The sequence below is a fragment of the Oncorhynchus kisutch genome, linkage group LG13 (genome assembly GCF_002021735.2).
Source record: "Oncorhynchus kisutch isolate 150728-3 linkage group LG13, Okis_V2, whole genome shotgun sequence".
NCBI lineage: Eukaryota > Metazoa > Chordata > Actinopteri > Salmoniformes > Salmonidae > Oncorhynchus > Oncorhynchus kisutch.
This window is the reverse complement of record NC_034186.2, coordinates 35,090,798-35,104,485: the sequence shown is the minus strand read 5'-3', so window position 1 is coordinate 35,104,485 and position 13,688 is coordinate 35,090,798. Positions and strand designations below refer to the sequence as shown.

The window sequence follows — 13,688 nt, the reverse complement described above, 5'->3', positions numbered from 1 at the left end:
AGCGGTATTTATTAGAGAGGGGTAAAGAAAGATTTTGTTCGGGCGCCAGGCAGGTATTAACCATGCCGAAAGGAAAAGAGTAGAATAGAGAGAGTACCACTACCAGACCCACACACATCAGCAGAAGAGACTGCCTAGAGTTTATTTAAAAAAAACTTGTATCTTCGATCGTCAGCGTCCCTCAGCTCATCCCACCTATCTCTGCTGGCCATCCTCCTTGGATATATCTTTCAGCTGTGATGTATAACATAGATTGAAAATGTAATTTAATTGAAGATAAATACTTTTACTAAGAGTATTAGTATATTAGTAATTGACTGATTCGGTCTCTCCAGATCTCACAACAATACTATTTCTAGGGTTAATTTTAGATCAATGTTATGCATTTTCAGCCATTCCTGAACCTGAGACCAGAAACAGGCTACCTGAGGGCAATACCAAAATAAATGGTCTATTGATTCTGTATCCTCGCATCAAAATCTGCAGAGCAGTGATGCTTGTATGCCCCAAATATTAAACATTTTGTTCGAGGCAAGAATTATACATAATAATTTTAGATGAAAAACACAAATTCTTGAATCATTTTATAAATCAATTCATACACCCTGTAGCATGGAATCGGTACATCGAAAATCTCACCCCAACTATTTTGCAATCTGTATGGCGCAGCTGTCAACATCCTGGTCCTCAAATTAAACTGGTATACTTTCCTATTTATGCTATTTTCATTCCTCTGCCAGTTTGATCCTTTATATTGGGTAGAATGTAACCTTAATTTAAATAGGAAAGTCAGTTAAGAACAAATTCTTATTTACAATGACAACCTACCCCAACCAAATCCTAACGACACTGGGCCAATTGTGCGCCACCTTATGGGACTCCAAATCAGAGACGGTTGTGATAGAGCCTGGAATCGAACCAGGGTCTGTAGTGATGCCTCTAGCACTGAGATGCAGTGCCTTAGACCACTGTGCAACTTAGGAGTCCATTTTTGGGGTAATGCTGTAATCAATTGGTTGTAATCTTGGATTGAGCAGACCTTCCCATACAATTCTGATAACTCCATGAAAGACAACTCTACCATTCCGATTTACTAAATAATTTTAAAACAAAATACTATTTTCAAACATCTTTTCCATACATACATTTTATTAATCAGCACATTCGGTTGATAATATTTGTTGTAACATTTGTTCTATCTTTTCAGGGGGAGGAAATTGAAATTGAAGCCAGCTCTGCAATGCTTGTTTGAAAAAGAGAGATAAGTGAGTAAACTGAGATATGACTAAGGAGTTAATCAGGAAATTTTTCCATAAATAGACCTCTCCATGGTTGCAGAGTCTTGTCTATTTTTACAAGTTTTCTATTGAAATTCATTGTGGAGACCTCATTTATATATTTTGTGATATGAATACCAAGTATGTCTACTTCACCATCAGCCCATTTTATAGGTAAACTGCATGGCAATGTAAAAGTTCCAATATGGAATATTGTACACTTATCATAATTAGCCTTTAGTCCAGAAAAGTTATCTAGATCTTTAATGAGACATTGCAGGGATCTAGCTTGCGGACTTAATATAAAACTTGAGTCATCGACATACACGGACACATCTGTTTTTAAGCCTTGGATTTCTAATCCTCTAATGTTGTTATTTGATCTGATTTTTATAGCTAGCCTTTCAATGGCAATAACAAATAGATATGTTGACAGCAGACACCCTTGTTTTACTCCTCTTGACAATTCAAAACTCTCTGAGAAGTAGCCGCTATTTATTATTTTACACCTGAGGTTGCTTTACATTACCTTTACCCATTTTATAAGAGAATCACTGAAATTGAAAAAATCCAGGCTTTTATAAATAAAATCCAGTCTTTACTTTTATCAAAGGCCTGTTTCATGATCTTCTATTATTTATCGTACTTGCCGTATATTATCTCCAATGTATCGTCCATGATAAAAACCTGTCTGATCAGGATGAACAATACCTGGTAAAACCTTTTTAATTCAGAGTGCTATGCATTTTGTTAGTATTTTTGCATCACAACATTGAAGTGTAAGAGGCCTCCAGTTTTTAAGATAGACTGGATCTTTATATTTGGCATCTGAGTCTTGTTTTAATAATAGTGAAATCAGACCTTCCTGCTGAGTACCTGACAGACTACCATTTCTATAGGAGTAGTTAAATCAAGCTAACAATGGAGCTTTGAGTACATCAAAAAAGGCTTGATATACCTCTACCAGTGTGCCATCAAGCCCTGTGGTTTTTCCAGACGGAAAGGATTTAATAGCCTCTAAAAGTTATTCCTCTGTAATTTGGCCTTCGCACTGATCTTTCTGTACATTTGTTAATTAAAAAAAAAATATATATATATTTTTTTTAAGAATTCCTTACAGTAATCGTCATTCAGTGGGTGAGGATGAGATGGAAAAGAGAACATCTGCTTAAAGTATTTAGCTTCCTCTTTTAAAATATAATTAGGAGAATCATAGATGACTCCATCTTCAGTAACGAGTTTCTGCACATTCTTTTTGTCAGCGTTCCTGTGTTGGAGATTCAGGAAGAATTTGATGCATTTTTCTCCACATTCCATCCAGTTTGCTTTATTTTTGTAATAGATTACATTCGATTGTTCTTGAATAAGTTCCTCCAGTTCTTTATGTTTTTCCTCTAACTTATTTTGTATCTCTGTAGTATTGTTTTTATTGCTATCTACCTGTACTATTAGTACATGTATTTCCCTTGTTAATCTTGTCTTTTTAGCCAGAAACTGATTTTTTATTATTGATGAATATTGAATTGAATGACCTCTGAAGGTACATTTAAAGGTATCCCAAACAATAAGGGGATTTGCTGAACCAATATTGTACTGGAAAAATCAGTTATACATTATTTTGCTTAGTTAAAAATAAATTGTCCTCCAGTAAACTTTGGTTACATTTCCAATATCCCAGTCCATATGGAAATTCTATAAGAGTTATGTGAAGGCAAATTAGATGATGATCCAATCGCATTCTGTCTCCTATTAAAACTTTTTTCACCTTTGATGCAAGAGAGAAATAGGCAAGAAAGTAGTAGCTTGATTAAGTCTCCTCCATGTATATCTCACTAGTTCGGGTGTAGATGTATTCACTGAATCAAAACAGGGCACAAAATATACTCTTTTTTTTACACAATAAATCGGTATAGTCAATCTATTATGGTATTTCTGATGGAACCATTCTCTACTTTTGAGAAAATTACCAAGTCATTAAAAGGGTTTTAGATCATCCCAGTAATGGTAATTGCTCCACAAAGTTTCATAACAGACAATGGTGCGTGTAACATTTCTTCTTCATGTCTGACAGGCAGAGTGGTGTGTCTCCCCAGGTTCTTAACCTACGTGGTTCAGCTGTACTCTCAGCATTACTAATCACAGCTTTCAGCACCACAGAAACACAGGGGCTGACTCTCTGACTCTCTCAACATTACCTGAATAAACAAGCCCTTCTACCTCCATTCTGTCCGTCTCCACCAGGCTCAGCCTCTGTCTGCATCAGACCTCATATCCTGGCCCCAGATGGTTTTCGAGACCTGCTCCTCTCTCAACCGCTCTCTTTCCTCACCCTCCTCTCGCAACCCATCCCTCCTCTGAACCTCTATAGTATTTCTCCCTCCTCCCCCTTCCCTCCTCTCTGAACCTCATCCTAATCCCTCCCTTCCTCCCTACTCCACATCACAGGTTCATATCACCAGGGCTGTCAATCAGCAGGCCACTGGTGAGAGAAGCCATTTTGACTGACAGACACACTCACACTACAGAGACAGAAACAGGGAGGAGGGAGAGGTACAAAGGATGAGGTAGTGGTGAGTGAGAGTAAATGGAGGGAGAAAGGGGAGGTGTGTGTGTACATGTGAAAGAGAGAGATGAATCAGGGGAGTAAAAGAAGGAAATTGAGAGAGAAAGCAGCAGATTAACAGTGTGTGAGACAGAGAGAGAGAGGGGGGAAGCAGGATCCGGGGGGGGGGGGGGGGCTGAGAGGCATTTGGCATTTGGATAACAAAGCAGATAGCCTCTGTGCATTTCAGAGCCCTAGGGAGACACTAACCGCCAAGGCTGCAGATTACTCCTCTCTCTGCACTAGTCTAGCAAACAGCAAGATGACAGCCATACTGCCTCCCTCCCACAAAGACACATCTCTCCCCCTTTAAACAGCCCATCCCTTCCTGTAACTCATCATCACACTTATATATATACCCAGCACAGACACAGCCTACAACAGCCTTGGCTAAAAATGTATATTCTAGAAATGCACAATGCATTTCCTTTGCGGGGAATTTTGACCCGAGTGCGTGTAAATGTAACGTAATTCCCTTTTTATGCATCTTTCTTTTTTACTCGTATTCTGACCTTGAATTTAAGCATGAGAATAGTATGCTATTCACCCGCAATTTGTTTTGGGTGGAGATCAAAGAAATGAAAGTGTGGCGGATACACCGTATGCTGACCTTTAATTAATTCACTCATAATTTGACCTGCTTTACGCACGATGAAACAATGAATAAGGTCGAGCAACCGGTCAGTTCCAAGTGGAACAACATCTACTTTCTTTTCCCGATGGAAATAACACCATTCTCCATGCACGGTAATTTACAAATTGATAAGTGCTATTGATGAGAGCTAGGTAAATTATTAAGCCATTTAGATAAGGGGATTGTAAATATAAAGGGTAATTGATTTATGTCTATTTTACCTTATGATCACTGGAGACAAATGTGAGACCAGTCACATGGCAGCAAACTGAAGCATGTCAACATATCACCTTTTCTACAGTGAAGTTTATGAAACGCTGTCCTTATAACTTGCATATATGAAATGTGGAGACCCAAGCTATAAACTTCTGTAGCCATGCTCAAATAACAGTATAGGTCCAAACCTATTGAGTTGTTTTTATGAGTTCTAGAATGTTTGAATTATATGTCCAGACTTTTCAGTGTATGTTTTACCATTTTTATCGTGTAAATATTAGCCACAATTGGTAGCCACAGTCAGTTATCCTCAAATACATTTATAACTGTCACTTTAGTGTTAGTTTCCTTAAATGTTGCATCATTCCATTCCATTGTTAGTTTACCTTTTTTTCCTCTGCGATGTTTGTGTTTTGGTTCCTGAGGATCACTAGCAATAGTGGATCATACTGTATTAGGCTGTATTCCATGTTGGGCAATTATTTGGAACATGTAACCTATTTGGATCATTATGGAATGCACACCATACGTAGCAGTTTAAACCTGGAGCCTGGTGCACAGTTCACGACAACTGGAACGTTGTCATCACAGTGACATGATTAGTGAGGATTATTATAGTAGATTTACAGGACTACTGGTCAACACTTTTCTCACGTTCCAATATTTCATGGATTGAACAATTGAACATGGCAACATTCAGGATGAATCAAACCACTGCTTTAGATAAATGTACTGAAAACCATATTGAATGAAAAGTCCACGAGAAATTCTGTTGGCCAGCAAGTGGCAGGATTTTCAGCAGTTGAATTCAATTTATTATGTGCGCACAAGGGAACCATACCTGCAAAGCCTGCTATGCACCTTCATAAGGTAAGTCTGAATACCAACTACTGAGAAGTGTGTAGGAAAGGTGTGCGTAGGAAAGGTGTGCGTAGGAAAGGTGTGCGTAGGAAAGGTGTGCGTAGGAAAGGTGTGCGTAGGAAAGGTGTGCGTAGGAAAGGTGTGCGTAGGAATGGTGTGCGTAGGAAAGGTAAGCGTAGGAAAGGTGTGCGTAGGAAAGGTGTGCGTAGGAATGGTGTGCGTAGGAAAGGTGTGCGTAGGAAAGGTGTGCGTAGGAAAGGTGTGCGTAGGAAAGCTGTACATTTCCTAAGTCTGAATCTGTAGACCCTACCGTAAAATGCTTACACGCCCTTAAGCCCTTAACCAATAATGCAGTTCAATAAATAGAGTTTAAAAAATATTTACCAAATAAACTAAAGTAAAAAAGGTATTTTGTACATGTAGGTAGGGGTAAAGTGACTATGCATCGATAATAAGCAGCGAGTAGCAGCAGCCTAAAAACAAGGTGGCGGGGCGGGGCGGACATTTTTCAGCAGTATAATGACTTGGGGGTAGAAGCTGTTAAGGAGCCTTTTGGACTGAGTCCTGGCGCTCCGGTACCGCTTGCCATGCGGTAGCAGAGAGAACAGTCTATGACTTGAGTGACTGGAGTCTTCATCTGACACCGCCTAGTACAGTTGAAGTCGGAAATTGACATACACCTTAGCCAAATACATTTAAACTCAGTTTTTCGCAATTCCTGACATTTAATCCTAGTAAAAATGTCCTGTCTTAGGTCAGTTATGATCACCACTTTATTTTAAGAATGTGAAATGTCAGAATAATAGTAGAGAGAATGATTTATTTAATATTTTATTTCTTTCATCACATTCCCAGTGGGTCAGAAGTTTACATACACTCAATTAGTATTTGGTAGCATTGCCTTTAAATTGTTTAACTTGGGTTAAACGTTTCGGGTAACCCTCCACAAGCTTCCCACAATAAGTTGGGAGAATTTTGGCCCATTCCTCCTGACAGAGCTGGTTTGTCAGGTTTGTAGGCCTCATTGCTTGCACACGCTTTTTCAGTTATGCCCACATATTTTCTATAGGATTGAGGTCAGGGCTTTGTGATGGCCTCACCAATACCTTTTCATTTTTTTGTCCCTAAGCCATCTTTCCACAACTTTGGAAGTATGCTTGAGGTCATTGTCCATTTGAAAAACATACACGGGTACACCTCCAATTGACTCAAATTATGTCAATTAGCTTATCAGAAGCTTCTAAAGCCATGACAGCATTTTCTGGAATTTTCCAAGCTGTTTAAAGGCACAGTCAACTTAGTGTATGTAAACGTCTGACCCACTGGAATTATGATACAATGAATTCTAAGTGAAATAATCTGTCTGTAAACAATTGTTGGAAAAATTACTTGTGTCATGCACAAAGTAATCGACTTGCCAAAACTATAGTTTGATAATAACAAGAAATGTGTGGAGTGGTTGAAAAATGTATTTGAATGATTCCAACCTAAGTGTATCTAAACTTCTGACTTCAACTGTATATTGGTCCTGGATGGCAGGAAGCTTGGCCCTAGTGATGTACTGGGCCATACGCACTGCCTCTGTAGCGCCTTATGGTCAGATGCCGAGCAGTTGCCATACCAGGCGTGATGTAACCGGTCAGGATGCTCTCGATGGTGCAACTGTATAACTTTTTGAAGATCTGGGGACCCATGCCAAATCTTTTCAGTCTCTTAAGGGGGAAAAGGTGTTGTCGTGCCCTTTTCACAACTGTCTTGGTGTGTTTGGACCATGATAGTTTGTTGGTGGTGTAGACACCAAATAACTTGAAACTCTCAACCTGCTCCACCACAGCACCATCAATGTTAATGGGGGCTTGTTCGGCCCTCCTTTTCCTATAGTCCACAATCATCTCCTTTGTCTTGGTCACATTGAGGGAGAGGTTCTTGTCCTGACACCACACTGAGAGGTCTCTGACCTCCTCCCTATAGGCTGTCTCATCGTTGTCGGTGATCAGGCCTACCACTGTTGTGTCGTCAGAAAACTTAATGATGGTGTTGGAGTCGCGCTTGGCCACACAGTCGTGGGCAAACAGGGAGTACAGGAGGGAACTGAGCACGCACCCCTGAGGGACCTCAGTGTTGAGGATCAGCATGGCAGATGTGTTGTTGCCTACCCATACCAACTAAGGGCGGCCTATCAGGAAGTCCAGGATCCAGTTGCAGAGGGAGGTGTTTAGTCCCAGGGTGCTTAGCATAGTGATGAGCTTTGCAGGCACTATGGTGTTGAACGCTGAGCTGTAGTCAATGAACAGCATTCTCACATAGGTGTTCCTTTTGCCCAGGTGGGAACGGGCAGTGTGGAGTGTGATTGAGATTGCGTCATCTGTGGATCTGTTGGGTTCGTATGCGAATTGGAGTGGGTCTAGGGTTTCCGGCATGATGGTGTTGATGTGAGCCATGACCAGCCTTTCAAAGCACTTCATGGCTACCGACGTGAGTGCTATGGGCGGTAATAATTTAGGCAGGTTGCCTTCGCTTTTTTGGGCACAGGGACTATGGTGGTCTGCTTGAAACATGTAGGTATTACAGACTGGGTCAGGGAGAGGTTGAACATTTCAGTGAAGACACTTTCCAGTTGTTCCGCACATGCTTTGAATACATGTCCTGATAATACGTCTGGCCCTGCGGCTTTTCTCACATCGGCTACGGAAAGTGTAATCACACAGTTGTACAGAACAGCTGGTGCTCTCATGCATGCCTCAGTTTTGCTTGCCTCGAAACGAGCATAAAAGGCATTTAGCTTGTCTGGTAGGGTTGTGTCACTGGGCAGCTCGCGGCTGGGTTTTCCTTTGTAGTCCATAATAGTTTGCAAGACCTACCACATCCGACGAGCATTAGAGCCGGTGTAGTAGGATTCAATCTTAGCCCTGTATTGATGCGTTGCCTGATTGATGGTTTGTCTGAGGGCATAGGGTAGGTATTTCTTATAAGTGTACAGATTAGAGTCTTGCTCCTTGAAAGCAGAAGCTCTAGCCTTTAGCTCGGTGTAGATGTTGCCTGTAATCCATGGCTTCTGGTTGGGGTATGTACGTACGGTCACTGTGGGGACGATGTCATCGATCACTTATTGATGAAGCCGGTGACTGAGGTGGTATACTCCTCAATGCCATTATATGAATCCTGGAACATATTCCAGTCTGTGCTAGCAAAACAGTCCTGTAGCATAGCATCCGCGTCATCTGACCACTTCCGTAATGAGCGAGTCACTGGTACTACCTGCTTTCGTTTTTGCTTGTAAGCAGTAATCAGAAGGATAGGATTATGATTAGATTTGCCAAATGGAGGGCGAGGGAGAGATTTGTATGCATCTCTGTGTGTGAAGTAAAGGTGGTAACATTTTGAGTGTGTGTATTTTTCACCTGGAAAATACTGGCTCCATATGGCGTCCTCCACGCATTCAGCAGATTGTCCTTCCCTGTACTCACAAACCACTTGCCTGAAACACATGCATGCACACACACACACACACACACACACACACACACACACACACACACACACACACACACACACACACACACACACACACACACACACACACACACACACACACACACACACACACACACACACACACAGACACACACACACACACACACACACACACACACACGTGCGCAAACGCAAGCAAACACACAAACACACAACATTACACTTGGGCTCAGCAGACATATGGACTACACATCTCATTAGCATAAGTATAAAAGTTAGGAGAATGTGTGTGAGTGTGGCAGAGTTGTGAGCTTGTACGTACCACACGAGGCGAACTTGAGTGAGAGCACACAGCTCTCGTGGAGGTGCAGCTGATACTTGTCTGGTTTGGAGACGTGCAGCACTTCTACATTACTGCTCTCCATGCCCACTGCCAGCCACTCTCCTGTAGGACAGTAGCCCAGAGAGAAGATCTGGAGGGAGGGAGGGAGGTAGGAGAGAGTGTTGGAGAAAAGAAGAGAAAGTTCATTACACGAGTGAACGGAGCTCATCTGACAAAGATCCTCAGCAGCATCATCATGTGTGATGTATTTATTATTCTTCCTGGGGTCCAGAAACATTAAGGCGGTTATATACAGTTGAAGTCGGAAGTTTACATACACCTTAGCCAAATACATTTAAACTCAGTTTTTCACAATTCCTGATAAAATCCTCATAAAAATTCCCTGGCTTAGGTCAGTTACAATCCTCATTTTAAGAATGTGAAATGTCAGAATGAAGCAGAGAGGATTATATATTTCAGCTTTTATTTCTTTGATCACATTCCCAGTGGGTCAGAAGTTTACATACACACAATTAGCATTTGGTAGCATTGCCTTTAAATTGTTTAACTTGGGTCAAACGTTTCGGGTAGCCTTCCACAAACTTCCCACAATAAGTTGGGGAATTTTGGCCCATTCCTTCCTCGCTGGTGTAACTGAGTCAGGTTTGTAGGCCTCCTTGCTCGCACACGCTTTTTCAGTTATGCCCACACATTTTCTATAGGATTGAGGTCATGGCCACTCCAATACCTTGATTTTGTTGTCCTTATGACATTTATTTTGTGAAGTGCACCAGTCCCCCCTGCAGCAAAGCACCCCCAAAACATGATGCTGCCACCCGCGTGCTTCACGGTTGGGATGGTGTTCTTCGGCTTGTAAGCCTCCCCCTTTTCCCTCCAAACACAATGATGGTCATTATGGCCAAACAGTTCTATTTTTGTTTCATCAGATCAGAGGACATTTCTCCAAAAAGTATGATATTTTACCCATGTGCAGTTGCAAACCGTAGTCCAGGTGTGACAAAACTAGAGCCTGTAGGACCTGCCTTGTTGATAGTGTTGTTAAAAAGGCAGTGTAATGCTTTATTAGGGACAGACTTCTCCCCATTTTAGCTAATGTTGTATCAACATGTTTTGACCCTGATCTGTATCACCTGTCCGTGAGATTGTCTCCACCCCCCTCCAGGTGTCGCTTATTTTCATCAGTGTATTTATCCCTGTGTTTCCTGTCTCTCGGTGCCAGTTTGTCTTGTATGTTTCCATGTCAACCAGTGTATTTCCCGTTGTCCTGCTTTTTGCATTATCCTTTTTCTATTCCTCCCTTTTGACCCTTGCCTATTTCTGGACATTGTACCCGCCTGCCTGACCATTCTGCCTGCCCTGACCACGAGCCTGTCTGCCACTCTGTACATCCTGGACTCTGATCTGGTTTTCACCTTATTGCCTGTCCACGACCATTCTCTTTCCTACCCCTTTGGATTAATAAACATTGTAAGACTCCAACCATCTGCCTCCTGTGTCTGCATCTGGGTCTCGCCTTGTGTCTTGATAGTACGAACTGTCTGTGACAGACCCAGCAGACTTGGACCAGCTCCACCACGCTGTCTCCCTGCAGGGAGCCACCATTGGAAGACATCAGGAGTTGCTACAGGGCCTTTTGGAAGGGCTCAGTTCCTTGACAGAATGCCACAATGGAGCAAATCAGGAGGTTAGCTCAGAGACTGTCTGCCACCTCCTAAAACCCCCCAATCACCCAGTAATTTTTCCCCTATCTGTGGTGAGCTTGTACAGCCTATCCTGACTCCCCGTGAACCCGGCTTACCTCCTCCAGAGCGATACTTGGGGAATCCTGGTACCTGCAGGGGTTTTCTTTCTCAGTGCTCACTTATTTTTGAGCTACAGACATCTTCGTTTTATTCAGACTGATCGAAGATAGCATGTATAATTACGCTAATGTAGTCATGTAGTGCGCTCTCCTTGGCTACGGTAGTTTGAGAACAACAATCTGCCATTTGCGGTCATTTGGAGGAATTCATGGCAGAGGTGAGAAGTTTCCGGTATCCGGGAGAAAGGCGGCCAGCAAACTCCTTGACTTACGTCAAAACTCCCATAATGTGGCAGACTACATAGTGGACTTTCGCACATTGGCCGCCAATAGTGCCTAGAATCCAGTCTCTTTTCAATACTTTTCTCTACAAACTATCTGGGGAGGTAAAGGATGAGCCAGCTGCTTGGGGACTGCCGATGGACCTCGCCTCTCTTATCGCCTTAACCATTATAACCATTATAATGGTTAAGGAGTGAGAGGAGGTCTGGTCTCTGGCACATTTGTGCACCCGATATGGCGCGTTCACCTCCTATGGAATCCGGAAGTTTCCGAAAGAAGCTCTTCCGAGAGGAGTCGAAGTCACCCGAGCTCTGTCGTGAATCTACGACGGGTGAGTTGGATACTCCTGAGCCTATGCATTTGGGAAGAACTAGGCTATCAGTTTGGGAGCACTCACGGAGGATGAATAATACCTGTTGTCTGTGCTGTGGAGGGGCAGGACACTTCATAGCTACCTGCCCTATTAGGAAACCCTTGTCTCTAGTGGGTACCAGTACTATGGTGAGTCAGACTGGGAGTTCCCTAATTTTCATCACCTGCACAGTGGAGTGGGGGCCATCCTGTCCCAGAGATCTGCCCAGGACCAGAAGCTTCATCCCTGTGCCTTCCTGTCCTATCGTCTCAATCCTGCTGAGAGGAACTACAATGTTGGCAACTGAGAACTCCTGGCGGTGAAGATGTCATTGGAGGAGTGGTGTCACTGGCTGGAAGGAGCAGAACAGCCATTCCTGGTCTGGACCAACCATAACTTGGAATATCTCCGTACAGCAAAGAGCTTCAACTCAAGGCAGGCCCAGTGGGCCCTCCTGTTTACCAGATTCAACTTTACCATTTCCTACCATCTTGGGTCTAAAAATGTGAAGCCTGATGCTCTCTCCCGCCTATACAGTTCTTCTGCTACACCCTCGACTTCCAAAATCATTCTCCCTACCTCATGCCTTGCTGCCACTGTGGGTATTGTCAACCTGGTTCACAAGGCGCAACGTTCCCAACCTGGACCTGAAGGGGGCCTGGCTAACCGGTTGTTTGTCCCTAACCCAGTCTGGTCCCGGGTCCTGGAATGGACTCATTCCTTCAGGCTGAACTGTCATCCAGGGTCCCATCGTACACTAGCCTGCCTTCGACAACGTTTCTGGTGTCCAACAATGGTCCCTGACGTCTCTGCCTTCGTCACCGCATGCTGTGTGTGCTGAACCAGATCAGGAGGTCAGTGTACCCTCTGCCCAGATGTTTGTCCGCCACTGTCGACTTACCTGGAGAAGAGCCAGGGCGGCTATTCTCAAGACCAACCAGGCATCGTCGACAAGCGGACCATTGCCAGACCCCAGCTCCCCGCTACCGCATTGGGCAGAGGGTATGGTTTTCCACTCAGGATCTGCCCCTTCAGGTAGAGTCCCGCAAGCTGTCGCCCCGGTTCATTGGTCCTTTTCCCATCTCCAGAGTCCTGAGTTCCAAGCAGTTTAGTCATCTCAACTTTCTTAAATTCCACATTAATTACAACAAGATTTAGTTGAGGTTTAGTGAATGATTTGTCCCAAATACAATACTTTTAGTTTTGAAATATTTAGAACTAACTTATTCCCTGCCACCCATTCTGAAACTAATTGCAGCTCGTTGTTAAGTGTTGCAGTGATTTCACTCGCTGTAGTAATTGACGTGTATAGTGTTGAGTCATCTGCATACAGAGACACACTGGCTTTACTCAAGGCCAGTTGTATGTCATTAGTAAAGATTGAAAAAAGTAAGGGGCCTAGACAGCTGCCCTGGGGAATTCCTGATTTTATCTGGTTTATGTTGGAGAGGCTTCGATCAATGTCCTTCCCTATAAGCGTGCTGAAAGGCTGTCAATTTGTTTACAGTAAAATTGCATTGTATCTGGTCAAACACAAGTTATTCCCAAAGTTTACTAAGGGTTGGTAACAGGCTGACTACTGGCTCAAATAGCCAACCAAAGGGGGCTTTACTATGCTTGGGTAGTTGAATTACTTTTGCTTCCCTCCAGGCCTGAGGGCGCACACGTTCTAGTAGGTTAAGATTGAAGATATGGTAAATAGGAGTGGCAATATCCCCCTCTAATATCCTCAGTAATTTTCCCTCCAAGTTGTCAGACCCCGGTGTCTTGCCATTGTTGATAGACAACAATCATTTCCCCCTCTTCTTCTTCCACACTCACTTTTGTCTTTCATAATTTGATCAGT

At 43.0% G+C, this 13,688-nt stretch overlaps 1 protein-coding gene across 1 annotated transcript in view; it reads right to left on the bottom strand.

Moving 5' to 3' along the window:
• LOC109902970 (transducin-like enhancer protein 4) overlaps nt 1–13,688 on the bottom strand; it is an 83,398-nt gene that overhangs the window by 2,330 nt on the left and 67,380 nt on the right. Inside the window, 2 exon segments of the mRNA XM_031786096.1 lie at nt 8,992–9,068; nt 9,387–9,537. Coding sequence (XP_031641956.1) covers nt 8,992–9,068; nt 9,387–9,537 — 228 coding nt within the window.